At 39.6% G+C, this 14206-nt stretch overlaps 1 protein-coding gene across 7 annotated transcripts in view; it reads left to right on the top strand.

Annotated features, from left to right (window-relative positions):
• TBC1D4 (TBC1 domain family member 4) overlaps positions 1 to 14206 on the top strand; it is a 154442-nt gene that overhangs the window by 61429 nt on the left and 78807 nt on the right. The window contains exon 1 of one of the 7 annotated variants that reach the window (XM_043533995.1): positions 5891 to 6222. The exons of the other annotated variants lie outside the window; for them this stretch is intronic. Coding sequence (XP_043389930.1) covers positions 6220 to 6222 — 3 coding nt within the window. The 5' untranslated portion in view covers positions 5891 to 6219. Of the gene's footprint in view, positions 1 to 5890; positions 6223 to 14206 lie in introns of those variants that run through there. 7 annotated transcript variants of the gene reach the window in all.

Here is a 14206-nt window from a genome sequence, read left to right as displayed (position 1 = left end):
GTTTGGGGACTTGGATTGTAAACTATTTAGGATCAGGACTGTGTACAGCCAGGGCCTACCACCCTCATTTGAATTGGGGCCTCTGAGCATTATTGTAATAGCCCTTTCGATAATATTTTAGATTATTGAAGTGCACCATTTTAAAATATCTGATCATCTTTTCACAGTTCATGCTGCTTGTTTTACTTTTAGATCTTCCTCAGCTCACACTTTTGAAACTAGAGTGGTCTGTTTGTTGTTGTTGTCTGGGTTTCATTCGCTAGCATAATGCTGCAGTGTTTGTAAATCCAGATACCACTGGGAATGTTTAAATCAGAACAAAAATTCAATCTCTCAAAAGCATGATTAATCCTGTGTAACATGCTTTTAAATACTAATATAAACACAATTCTTTTGCCCTTAGTTTCCTTGTAAGGGGATGTAGTGAAGTACTGGAAGAAATGATTGTCAGTGTCTGAAATATTGTTCATTTGAATGGCCTTGTAAGAATAAAGCGTAAGACTTAAACAAGCTGCTTTTCTCCTTTGAGAAATTAAAGGTCTGAATTTTTACAGAACAAATTTTCCCACTGTTTTATGTGATTTAGATGAGGCTTTGTTTATGGGTCTTAGTCTGCTGTATTTCGCTGTTCTCAAGTGATAAAATTGAACTAACCAACAGATTAGAATTTGAAAATTCTGCAGTGTTTCCTCGAAATGGAACTTGAGTTTATGTGGTGGAGGATGTGGAAGCCACCATTACCACATGCATTCTTTTTTTCACACGAGAATTGATAAATGTGCTAGGAATTAGAGGTTATAACTGAAGTGTAAACAAAAAAATATCTCCTGCTGATGTAGTCCAGCAATCCCAATGACCAAATTTAGACAACCATACTTAAATCTCTTTTTTTTTTTTTTTTTTTTGAGAGCGAGAGGTGAAAGGTTTAATTTTTATTTCTCTCATTAAAGTGAAAGCTCATTGAAACAGAAAATGCATCATGCATGCCCGAAACAGAAAACAAAGTAGAATAATTTTAAAAAACAAAACAAACCCCAACTAAATAAAGAAACACTGGCTTTTAAGAAGCAGAGACTGTGGCTTTGAGGTAAAGCAGTCTACACACTAATACCTTCTGTTCCAGAAACTGTTTCCCTTTGACCCATAAGCCCACTCCTAAAAAGGAATTGCCAAATCTAGGGTACTCCTGTTTTGCATATGTAAGCAGGGGAATAGTCCCGCTATTGTGGGGAACTTTCCTGGCTTCTGCACTACCTCGGTGAAGTGGGCTAGCGAAAGGATCTGAGTCCTCGCTCCCACTTCCTTTACCCAGAGTCCTCCCTGCCCTTGGGGACTTCCCTTCCACTCTCCTGTCTGGCAGAGTCCTCATAACCCTGACAAGGCTGGGCCCAGGATTCCTGGGGGGCTCGACCCCCAACCCTGCTGTGGTCACCTAGGACAGGGGCTAGGATGTCCCCACTCCGGGGTACTCTCTGTGCACTGGGCACTTCTCTGACCCACTGACCATTACATACAAGTTAAAGCAAATGTAAGTTATTTAATCAACAATTAATTTTAAAAAGGAAAAATGGGAAAGGTTAAAGGAAACACATCAACCCGCTCTGTGGCAGGGAACATCACAAACAGTGTCTCTGGAATGCCAGGGCAGTTCACCGTCTGTTCCTTGTAAGTCCCAGGCCTTCTTCTCAGGCCCCGGCTGTGCTGTAGGGATGCTGTGGGTTGGACACTTGCTCTTAGAGCGTGTGGCCACCACCAGGCTCTAAGTGGTAGGACCCTTCTTCCCAGCGCTGTCCCCGCCCTGTCGGGGTTACGATCCAAGCCTAGCCTGCAGAGCCTCTTGGCTGAGGCGTCTCCCTGTGCTGGGCCCGCTGCCCAGGGTCCCCCTCACTCTCCCCGCTGCTCACCGCACCCAGCTCCAGACTGCTCCAGCCCCAGCTCCTCCCCTCTGTCTCAGCGCTGCTGCTGCTGCTCTGCCTCCAGCTCCCTGGGCTGCTTCTTTGGCCCCTCTGGCTCTGGTTGCTCCAGCTCTGCTCCCAGGACAGGGTCTGCTCTCTCTGGGCTGTGCCTCTGGATCTGGCCCAGGTCTGCGCCCCAGCTTACCTTGGGGCCCCTGCTTTCTCCTTACCTCGGCCCCACTCTGTGTGACCCAGGCAAATCCAGCTCACACGGAGGACGGGACCTCCCTGGCCTCCTGACTCTCTGATTAGCCTGCCCGCCCTGTCATTCAGGCTGACCTGGAGCATTGGCCTCTTCCCCATTGTTCCTGGGGGCTGTCAGTCTCAGGGTCCTGATTTCCCATAGACCCTTCCCCTTTTAGTACTGGGAGCTAGCCAACCAAAACACCCCCACTGAATGTTAGTAAGGGGGTAACAGTCACCTTACATATATCACACCAATCCAAATGAATGCTGTTTATATCAAAAAGACTACGGGGTATGTCTGTAATAGTCCATATATTCAAAAGTGTTAGCTACAGTGTTATGATAGCTTCCCAGTTGGAGAGGTTGTAGTACAATAGTATGTCCTTGTTTAAGGTTATGTGTAGGAACTTGGAGAACTATACTTTTTCTGGAAGTATTTTCAAGCATTCAGGGAGAAAATACTTGGCAGGTATTTCAGGTGCCATTTTACAGTGAATCCTTTCTGGAAACTGTGTGTTTTATTGCTGTCTTTCTAGTTACTGTTCCGACTTGCATCTCCAATGTTTTGAGTAGTTTTTGCACAAACTGAGTCAGACTTGCATAAAACATACTGACTTTGATGTTGGCTTTCTGCATCACTGCAGTCTCTGAGGTATGGCATATCTCTTGACCCACATCTCTGACTTTGTGAGTGGTGGTGTTTGTTTTTGTTTTTTAAATTGTAATCCCCAGTGAATGATTTGTAAACTCTTTTTTAAGATTTATAATAATCCTAAACTGGACTCGAGAGCCATCTTGTCTGAGCTGTTGCAGCTTGGAAAGAGCTATGGTGCCTGAGGAAACCTTGACATGCAACAAAAGGTAACTTAAACTGTTTGGCACAAAGGAATTGAATTGGTGGGTGGAATGGAAGAAAATAATTCGCTACTGTTTAATTTTTCTGTGATCTTTATTTTAAAGGAGAATACAGTAGTTAAACCACAGAAAACAAGGAGAATCAAATATATTTGGGAGAGGGAAGAAGACAGAGGGGAAAATATGAAAGCTTATGTTATAGCTTGATTATATCTAGTAGAACTATTGGTATATTATAGAATAAACTTGCATATAATACCACATTAAGAAATAATTAGCTGTCTCTCCTTAACAACAGAATAAAATTGGTAAGTCACTTAATGTCAGCTTGTATATCAAAAAAACTTAACTCTTTTTCATTCTTTATATTAAAAAACCAAATGAGGTGGGGAGAACTGGATGTTTTTACTGATTTGCCTTGAATTGTTTAATGTGCTCTGGTAAAGCAAGTATAGAAGTGTTGAGAGCCTAGTTGGAAAGATAAAATGCCTTTGTGTTCCAAAGTAGTTGCTAAACTTCTTGCTTAACAAGAAGACCTCTCTCTATAACCTAGAAAAGTACTTCAGCTTGTCAAGTTCTTGAGTAAACTCTTGAGTCCTTTTCTGATCTCTTACATGCCTGGAACCACAACTCAGCATGGGCACAACACATCCTCTTCTGGCTAGGCTGCTCAAAGTAAAGAATTCCTTTGAAGCAGTAAAATGCCTCCTGTTTTTAAAAAAACAAAACAAAAAAAAAAAAAAACTGCAGAAGAGGTTTAAACTCTGTGTTTTGGTGCTACAATCAGAGCTGCACTGGCAGACTATTACTAGTCAGCTGAGCATATTTGAACAAGTGTCCTTTTCACACAAATCCAACGTCAGGATCAAGGCTCTGGTTGGTAAGCAAGCCCCATTATGTATTGCACTTAGGTGTTCATCCTTCGCTGTTTAACATCGACAGTAGAATTTTGTAGACTAATTCAAAAGGCTACTTTTATAAACTTAAACTAGATTTTTCTTGGGCAGGGAATGTGTGGAGAGAAATGGCTACATTCATCTGTAAAGTGCCTGTTACCGTAGTACTGGGGTGCTTGTACATCTTCCCCTCTCTCCCACAAACAGGCAATGATCTCTCCCAAAGGGAGCAGAATCTTCCATCTTCTATTCCTTCTTCATAGCCTCCTAACAGAATATCCTTTAGGAAAACACGCGCACTGGGAAGTGTTAATTGTAGTTAATTTTTAAACGCCATTGGAAGAGATTGATTATGAATTAAAGGTTTCAATTTCTTACTGAGGAAGAAGAAAAGGAGGACTTGTGGCACCTTAGAGACTAAGAAATTTATTTGAGCATAAGCTTTCATGAGCTGCAGCTCACTTCATCAGATGCAGTCAGTGGAAAATACAGTGGGGAGATTTATATACACAGAGAACATGAAACAATGGGTATTACCATACACGCTGTAACGAGAGTGATCAGGTAAGGTGAGCTATTACCAGTAGGAGGGGGGGGGGGGGGGGGGGGGGGGGGGAACTTTTGTTGTGATAATCAAGGTGGGCCATTTCCAGCAGTTGACAAGAACGTCTGAGGAACAGCAGGGGGGATAAATGTGGGGAAATAGTTTTACTTTGTGTAATGACCCATCCACAATTGCTAATTTATATCCATGAATATAATACTTCTTAAAATGATGAGTAAGTCCAGTTTTGTTGCTCTTCATCAAAGGATAAAATTCTGGATAGATATGTAACATATTTAACATCTCTATTCATAAAATACACATACCAAACAGTATTTCAGGACACACACGAGCAAAAACCAGTGTGAATTAATAAAACAAAATAACCAGCCCAAGAACTCATTAAGCTCTAACCCACTCTCTTGGTAAAATCCTTAGTAAACAGATAGACTTGAGGTAGGTACTGAAGGACAGTGGATCTGGAGGCTGTTAGGCAAGGGGATGGGGAGACAGTTGTGGTTTTTTGTTTGTTTTGTTTTTTTCCCCAGTTTTGGAGAAGTCACAAAGAACACCTCACTGCCGGTGCCAAACTGTTTAAATATGGGGGCTAGTATTAGTTCAAGCACTTCAAGTGATCACAAATGTCAACATAAAATGTGAGGAGTGAGGCCAAAAGTGAGTTAGGACCCAAAGCATAGAGCACAACCAACATTGAAGTGCGCCTAGAAACAAATCAGCAGCCTTAGCAATACTGCGCTGTTCATAGAGCACAAGTGTAGGGTAACTTTGCAAGAAGCACTTTTAAGTAGCTGTCGGGTTGTTGCATTCTGCATTAGATAATGTTCTTTGAGGATGGGGCTTCATGGGCCAAGCCAAACAGAGTAGCTGACAGACATGTCTGATGGTCAACCATATCAAAGTATGTCACAGAGCTAAAAGGAAACCATAGGGATACTTAATCTTTGTCCATCACTAAAAGGAGACGGGTATAGCCTCTCTATATATTGAGGCTTAAAACCAGATTGGAGGCGGGTAAGGAAATGTGAGTACTCTGGACTTTATTTTCAGATTTGCTGCAGTGGTCTCATTCTTCCCCAAAAACAGAGATTCGATAAATTAAATAATATTGAGAAGAATGAATAATAGTGAATGGATGTCACTGTTAGTTATTTAAAAAAATGGCTCTATATTTGAGGACTGGAGGGTTTACAAATATTTTAAAGGAGAAAAGATATGGTTAAAATTTTCAAAAAACATAATTCCCATTTTTGAAAGTGATGTAGGCATTTAAGATCCTAAGTCCCGTTGCCTCAGTCACATGTAAGCTTCCAAAGGCTTATGTCACTTTTGAAAATGGGATTTGGGCTGCTAAAGGTACTTAGGCTCTCTTAAAATGTTTATCCTACATCTTATTTTCCTAGCTTCTTTAACTGCCTTGATTTTGAAAGTTGATTGAGGATGGGATGGATGGCAATGGTTAAATGGCAAGGTAAAGGGTAGGTGGTCTGTGGCAGTACAACTTAATTTCCCTATGTTGGTTTCATTTGTGCTGCTGTTCTTGGGTTGAAGGTTTTGGGAGTAAATTGATCTTGGAAGAGTTTACTTCCCTCTTCTTGACTGTCTTCTTTCTTGCATGCAGTTATGCTAGACTATCAATTTAAATGAGAAACTTTAAATATCTCTTGCTGAAGTTATTAGGAGATACACATCAATACATGCCATGCATAGTGGGCAGAAGAGTTTGTTTGCAAATTGTCATCCCTGAACTAGAGAGCCAAGGAATATGGTGAGTTACCTTCTCAGCTCTGTGTATTGGTTTTTGTTTTCTTTATTTTGAGTTTAACCAGCATTTACTAGTTTAAAAGAACAGCTTGTATTCCTGTGTTGCCTGGAGGGTTTAAAGTTGTTCAGTCAACATGTTCGCAGTTTGGTGCTGGGTTCTTTATCGCACAAGAGCAGTGCATGTTTTGCTAGAAAATGTAGTGTAGAGTTCAGATAAGTGGTGAAGTAATAAATACACCTTTGTTCTTAAAGGAATGGTGAAAGGGGCCTCTTGTGCAATGTAGAACAGATCTTTCCAGTGTTCAGTGTGACGTTAATCTCAAAATCTTTAGATACTGTAATTCAGATTTTGAAACTAGTGTTTCAGGGAAGTTTTTCAAAGCAGCCTTTGGTTTACATGGCCCTAGTTTTACATCAAGTTTTTGCGTAGGGAAAACCTTGCAATGACATCTCTCTGTAAATGCTTGCTCAAAAAATAACCTTGCAGAATTTAATCAACAGTTTTTGAAGCAGATTTTGCAAAGCTTGCCTTTATACAGGGCTTGTAAAGTGATCTACTTCTAAATAGCAGTCTGTGTTCTCCCTTTCACCTGCAAGCCCCATTTTAAGGTAGAACTTCTATTGGAGCTAGTAATAGTTTCCAGCCAAATAATTGGAGGTGGGAGGCAATGGTTGACTTTTTTTTTATTATTATTTTTATTAAACTACTGAGTGTGAACTACAATTACATAACTATTACAATTACATAAATATTAGAAGAAATTGTAAAATATCATTCTTTTAAATTTAAGCTCAATTTACTATTTTGTATGCTAAAATCATGCAGAACAAGGCAGTGAAAATAAAATGTTAATATTATGTACCATAGTAACAAAATAAACAAAAGAACGTAGTATTTGGCTGTATTTCCTTGATGCTCGTTTGGCGAAGGTGGAAGATTTGTACCAATTTAAAAACTACAAAAATTAAGTATTCAAAAAATCTCTGAGTCATATACACTGGTACCTCAATTAAATATTATTTAGCAAGTTATTAACCCAGATGGCTTAGATGTATAGGTATTAACATAACCCAGTAAAAGTTGACAAACCAGGGAACCATGTTTTGTCCAACTATAAATATAAGAATTTGTATCCAGAAATATTAAAATTCCTCAAAGTGAGTCGTACTGAAACATTAGAGAAGTTGCCACCTGGCAACTTCGAGTCAAGTCTGATTTTCAGAATTTTTCTGTTGTGCTACAAATGAGAAACTCTCATGTCTAAAGGTAAACTCTTTCAAAGTAAGAGTGATGTTCATTTGGGAGGATTCTCTCTCTCTGTCTGTCTTTTTTTTAATTAAAAAATAAAATAAAATTCCTAGTTAAAAGATTTGTCAACTTTGTTTCCCATTAGCCTGGATGTAAATGACCATTACTGTGAAATACCAGAAAGTTCAAAGACATGTTTATTAAAGGTTATAAAATATAAATAAGTACTGTTTGGGGAGGGGAGGGGATCTCTAATTCTTGTTTAAGTACATAAATAACGTCTCAAAACCCAGATCTGATGTTTCTTTCTTTCCTAGAGGATAAATGGAAAGAACAGAATGTTTATAAATCATAAAAGAAATATATTGGCTTTCCATAGCAGAACGTGTCATAGACAGATCTCATATACTGTATGTGATAACACACCAAAATAATTCTTTGTTTAAATCATAATGTAGAAATTTACAAAACTTGGTTATTTCTTAATAGAAATCAGAAAGGGTCTAATAACCTGGTCTAACATGGAACTTTCTCATGGACACTGGAGTGTGGGAATTCGGCATCCTGAATTTTACTAGGAAAGTGTGTGTGTGGTAAATCTTCCACATCTTCATCGGAAATTCTTAACCCAACCAATCAGGAACCTGCAACAAGTAAATGAGCATAGTTAGGAATTAATCTTAAGGAAAGTCTAGAAAGGCTCCCTGCGAGAGTGATCTCCCTCTGAGGGTAGTCTGCTGTCTAACTAATAATTTACTGGAAATTTATCTTTTTACAATTGAAATAATAGCCCAGTATTCTGACTTTAACAGCATGTGATGCTTGCAGTCTCCATTTCATACCACTTCTGTAGGGTAATTGCCGAAAAAGAAGCAAATAGAAATGCTAGTTGGAGGCAACAACAGGTAGCACGGGGCCTGAATCAGATCAGTGTTCAGGTCTGGATGCAGAAGATTTTTTAACAATGTACATATTTCACTTCTATTTTATTTCATATTCCTCAGCCCTCTGTTCTTGTGCCCTGTTAATACTTTAGCCATGATGCAGATGATGACAGAACAAAACTTTGTGACTATCGGAACTATTAAGGACTAAAATCTTTCATACCCGGATGCTTAAAACAAGGCTCCTAAATCCTTTTAGCCACCTAAATCTATGCCTTATTTTCAGAACAGCTGAGCACTAACCAGCTAAGAAGTTGGCTTAGCACTCTTTTTTGCAAAATCTTGAAAGAGTGCAAAGTTACTCTGTCATTACAGCTACAACCCACTGATGATCATCTTTTTCTTTTCAGAAGTACTAATTTTAGCACAGGGATTATATTTTAGCACCTCTCATGAGGCATTTCATCTTGTGGTGTTGTACTCTATTTTTGTAAAAATCTGAGAACTTAAGTTTTTGCTACTTTCACGCCCTTGGAATAATATTTTGTACATGCACAGAGCACCTGTCACGTGAATCTCAAAAGTGCTTTTCAACTGTTGAGTCTTACCAACATCTCTTTGCAGCAACTATATTATGATGGCAAATTCATTTGTGAAGTTTTCATCCCCCCCTCCCCCATATTATGAAGATGTAAGACAGTAGAACTGGGAACAGAACCCATGAATGTTTGACTGTTTTGTTTGTTTGTTTTTAAACCACTAGACCAGTGTTTCCCAAACTTGTTCCGCCGCTTGTTCAGGGAAAGCCCCTGGCGGGCCGGGCCAGTTTGTTTACCTGCCGCTTCCACAGGTTCGGCCGATCACGGCACCCACTTTCATCCCTAATTTCTGTAACGCTTGATGTGTTTTGTTTTTCTGTAGCCCATGTTCCATGCCGAAAAATGTTTCACAATAGTCTCCTGCCCTCCTGACAGACACCTAAACTGCATTCTCTTTAATGAAGGACAGTTCTGTCAACCTAGTCCAGCATCTGTGTAATTTGGCAGGGGCTAATGGTCTGACAAGTTTTGGTCTGTGTGCTCCTCATCAGGAAGCAGTCAGTGAATGGAAGAAAGGGAGTTCCAGAAACTCACAGTACTGTCATTAAGAATTGAGTTCGTTTGTAGAGCCAACAGTCATGGTTGTAGTGATGTATGAGCTCTTCTCCTAGATTCTTCCAAGACTTTCAAGGTGATATACTCTTATTCTTACATTGCTGCACTTAGAGTGCTTCATATTTCAATACAATGGACAAATATTAATCTGATATTAATTTAAGCCCCAAGGCTCAATTATCCACGAACTAGGAATTTTTATTCCTTTGAGGTTTTTTTTCAAATGATCCTTAATAAAATGTGTACGTGTCTGATTGTGAATCAGTAAGTGCCTTTCTCTTGAATTAATCTGGACAAGCCACATACCAGATCAGTTGATGTCAAAAGTGGCCTTTGGTCCTACAAATTGGTCAATCCGGTAGCTGCCTCAGTCAACAGGTCTGCAGATTATTTGTTCCTGGGAATTCCATTTACTTTATCTTAGCAACAGAGTAGGTGTGCAAGTGGAGGTTTTTGCTGATTGGTTTATTTGGTTTCTTTTTGGGGAGAGTGAAACCGATGAAATATGGTTTTTGGTTTTGTGGTTTTTTTTTTTTTTTTCTTTTCCTTCTGGGAATCTAGCAACAACAACAAAATTGCTGCTGACAAGGTGGAAAAGTATGGCAACGTATACGCTCCAGTACTCTAACAGCCAGGACATAGCAATATGGCTTAACATGGATAATCACAGTCGCTGCTTATCTCTGGAGGAAATATTTGCTGCTTTTTCAAAAGGCTGCAAGAGCAAAGTGTGGTGGAAATGAAGTGCATGTCTAAAACATACTGTATTCCAACATAGCAGATAAAATCAGGAGTCCGCACAGTACTGCTTTGGGACATGAAAATGTAGCTTGTTAGAGAATGGAAGATTAGGCAAATACTTCTTAAAATTCAATAGTCAAGTCCTAAGGTGCCAATATGTCCTTTTACAGTCCCATGACCATGGTATGTAAAAGGTGAAAAATGTCCACTTACAATCATTAATGTATACTAAGGCAATATGGGCAAACTTCTGACTTTTCTTCTACTTAGTGATGAGGGAAAAACAGAAAATTCCCCTCATCCTGGTTAGCTTCAGAAGAGATACCATCTACAGGCCCAAGCCATGTTGCTGTCACATTGCACTCTATATGCTTTATGAAAATATGCTTTGGAATATGAATATAATGTAACTAGAATATGCTTTATGCAAAAGGTCTCTTGTAAGGTATCATTACAAAGTTTATAATCTACTGAGTGTGTTCATCCTATTTGTATGAATGTAGCATTCTTGTATCTGAAGCTAGAAATATAAAGTATTACTCTGAAGTCCTATTGTAACTATGCAAAGTGTGGGCCATTAATGGTGGCTTGAAATCTTGATGGCTCCCATTAACTAGGACAGTTGGTTGTAATTGTCTCTGTTTACTTGTAAGCCTTCCTGTATATATGGGTGCCAGCCAGTGAGTAATGAAGTCTCACAGGACATGTGAACATGTTATATGATACTGGAATCTATCTTAAACTTGGTCCCTTTCCATTTAGAAGGAAGGATGAAAACCCAGAGAGAGACAAAGGATTCCTGCCTTGTGCCAAAGATATAAAAGGGGGTGGAACAGAACAAAGGGGCCTGCCAGTCATGAGGAATCCCCTAGTTACCACCTAAGCTGGAACGAACAAGAACTGTACCAAGGGAATGGATTGGGCCCAGCCTAAGAAGGAGTCTAGTCTGTGAAAGAAGCTTAGTGGAACATCTCTGAGGGTGAGATTTACCTGCATTCAGTTTCTTAACACGCAAATCTAAGCCTAATACATTTTTGTTTTATTTTGCTTGGTAACTTACTTTGTTCTATCTGTTATTACTTGAAACCACTTAAATCCTACTTTTTATACTTAGTAAAATCACTTTTGTTTATTAGTAAACCCAGAGTAAGTGATTAATACCTGGGGGAGCAAAAAGCTGTGCATATCTCTCTATCAGTGTTATAGAGGGCAGACCATTTGAGTTATCCTGTATAAGCTTTATACAGAGTAGAACAGATTTATTTGGGGTTTGGCGTCCATTAGGAACTGAGTGTCTGGGTGCTGAAGACAGGTGATTTGCTGAGCAGTTTTTGGTTAAAGTCTGCAGCTTTGAGGGCGGAAACCAGACCTGGGTCTGTGTTGCAGTGGAGTAGCATGTCTGGCTCGACAAGGCAGGGTTCTGGAATCCCAGGCTGGCAGGGAAAATGTGCTCAGAGGTAGTTTCAGCATGTTTCTGTGACCAAACCCATCATAGTTGCATCCTTAGGCAGTCCTAAGTCAGGCTATTCATGATGCTAACACATGCTGAATCTCTGAATCATCACATGTTTGGTAGGAAGATCCTGGGATAGTTAATGCTACAGGTGCTGACAGATCTGGCATCTAATTTAAAGTACTGTGACAGGCTATGAAAGGATCATGGATCCCAATAAAGTCAATGAACACAGCATATTTGTCTTTTATGGACAAATACAGAATAGGCCAAAGAACAAATTAAAACTTGTTACTCACTTACAAAAAAAAAAAAACAGTTGGGGAGATGGTGTTGGGAAAATAAAAGTCTCTGTCTCTTGGTAGTGAAACACAATTTTGCTCTCTGATACAGCATAGAGCCATGAAATTTTTTTTGCAAGAACTCAAGCTAGTTTGCAACCTTTAAAAAGAAGTATTTTTCAGGAGTATGTGTGTGGAGGAGGAATTCTGTAAAGTGCTTAGAATTTACCTTGATGTGCATTTCGTGGCATCTGACTAATAAGCAGAAAGAACTGCTGTTATTTAGCATTGATCTAGACCGTGGCTGTCAAACACATCACATTCCTTCTGCAGAATCTGAATCTTTATGCTCCTTTTATTTCTTAGACTTAACCTTATTTCTTTTATCTCTTTGACTTTTGCTTTCCAGTTGGGATCATTTACGGTTGAAGATTTATTCAGTATTGCTGGTTTGTTTGATTAATGTTCGGCATTAGAGAGACAAGGTGGGTGAGGTGATATCTTTTATTTGGACCAACATCTGTTGGTGAGAGAGACAAGCTTTCGAGCTTACACAGAGCTCCTAGAAAGCTTATCTCTCTCGTCGAAAGATGTTGGTCCAATAAAAGATACACCTCACCCACCTTGTCTCTCATATCCTGGAACTGACGCGGCTACAACAACACTGCATACAGTAATGCTGTCAAACTGTTAAACTCAGTTGATGTTTTTTTGTAACTTCCTTTAAGAAGCTAGCTAGAGAATGAGAGTAATATTTCAGTTGCCTGTGAAAGAAAATTTTCTTATTTTGACAATGTAGGCACGCATTTCCCTAGGAATTGTGTTGAGCTAGACCCAGATTCCTGAGACTTGTGAAAGAAGCAGATACTAGAACACACATGGCCTATGCCAAGTATGGTAAAGGAGTAAAGTATTAGAAACCCAGTTAATTAAGTACTGTAGGTCTTTTTTCCTACTTGGCTACAAGTTCAGTGTCCTGCAGTGTGTGTATTGGTGGCTGTCTGTGTAATTGTCTAACTACATCAAATCACAAAAAAGTCTTGCTCTTGTTTATTGGCCCCTCTGGGCAGTGTCACAGCTGTAACTCGAAGGCATGCATGCTTGAGTTCCACTTTTATCAGGTAATGTTAATAATCTCTCCTTTGAAAGTGAACAACACCAGAGATCTCAGTTAGCACAAACACCTGAAACATATGCCATAAAGCTAGATCACAGAAGAGAAAATGTTATAGCATGTCTGAATCATAGAATATCAGAGTTGGAAGGGACCTCAGGAGGTCATCTAGTCCAACCCCCTGCTCAAAGCAGGACCGATCCCCAATTAAATCATCCCAGCCAGGGCTTTGTCAAGCCTGACCTTAACTTCTAAGGAAGGAGATTCCATCACCTCCCTAAGTAACGCATTCCAGTGTTTCACCACCCTCTTAGTGAAAAAGTTTTTCCTAATATCCAACCTAAATCTCCCCCACTGCAACTTGAGACCATTACTCCTTGTTCTGTCATCTGGTTTTAATGCTGATGATTGGGTTTGGAATAAATTTTAGAATAGTTCTATTCTGAGGATTTCTTGTTTTGTGGTCAGTAATGCTTTTGCTAACCACCACTTAATAGTCTTGTTGAAGAAAGCTTGCTGCCCAGACTAAGTGAAAGAAAAGCTCTAAAATCCAGCTAGGTTGGCATTCAGTGCCTTCCTGGATATGACATTAGGAGGTAACTTTCTGAAACATAATTTGACAGTTCTAGAAAGAGTTCATTCACTTTCACTGAGACAACAGTTGACATTCTACCTTATTTTTCAGTCTTTGAATCTTTCTGCTAAAGGCCAAATTCTGCTTGCTAAAAGTCAGTGAGAACTTTATTGGGAACAGGATCTCCAGACATTCACAATATGAAAATTCTGTTGACATGCTGTTGGTTAAGAACTTGTCAGCTTCGTCTTTTCTTGTGTTCTCCCATTTTAATAAATGGCTCAATGCTTATAGTAATTTCTCAGTGTGTGAATAAGCAAGTTACCTCATCCCAGTGTTCATGATATAGATCAGCAAGCCAAATGTTTCACCATCCAAAGTGACACTATATAGGTTATGTGATACAGGAGGGCCAGGGAGCAGTGGGAGAGTGCTAGAGGGGAAATATATAAGCTCAAGGCAAATTAAGGCACGGTTCCCTGTAGACTAGGGAAGGTGGCTGCAGGTTAATTGGAGCACCTGCAGTCAATTAAAGCCC

Source organism: Chelonia mydas, chromosome 1 (genome assembly GCF_015237465.2).
Source record: "Chelonia mydas isolate rCheMyd1 chromosome 1, rCheMyd1.pri.v2, whole genome shotgun sequence".
Taxonomy (NCBI): domain Eukaryota; kingdom Metazoa; phylum Chordata; order Testudines; family Cheloniidae; genus Chelonia; species Chelonia mydas.
This window is presented reverse-complemented; position numbering and strand designations above follow the sequence as displayed.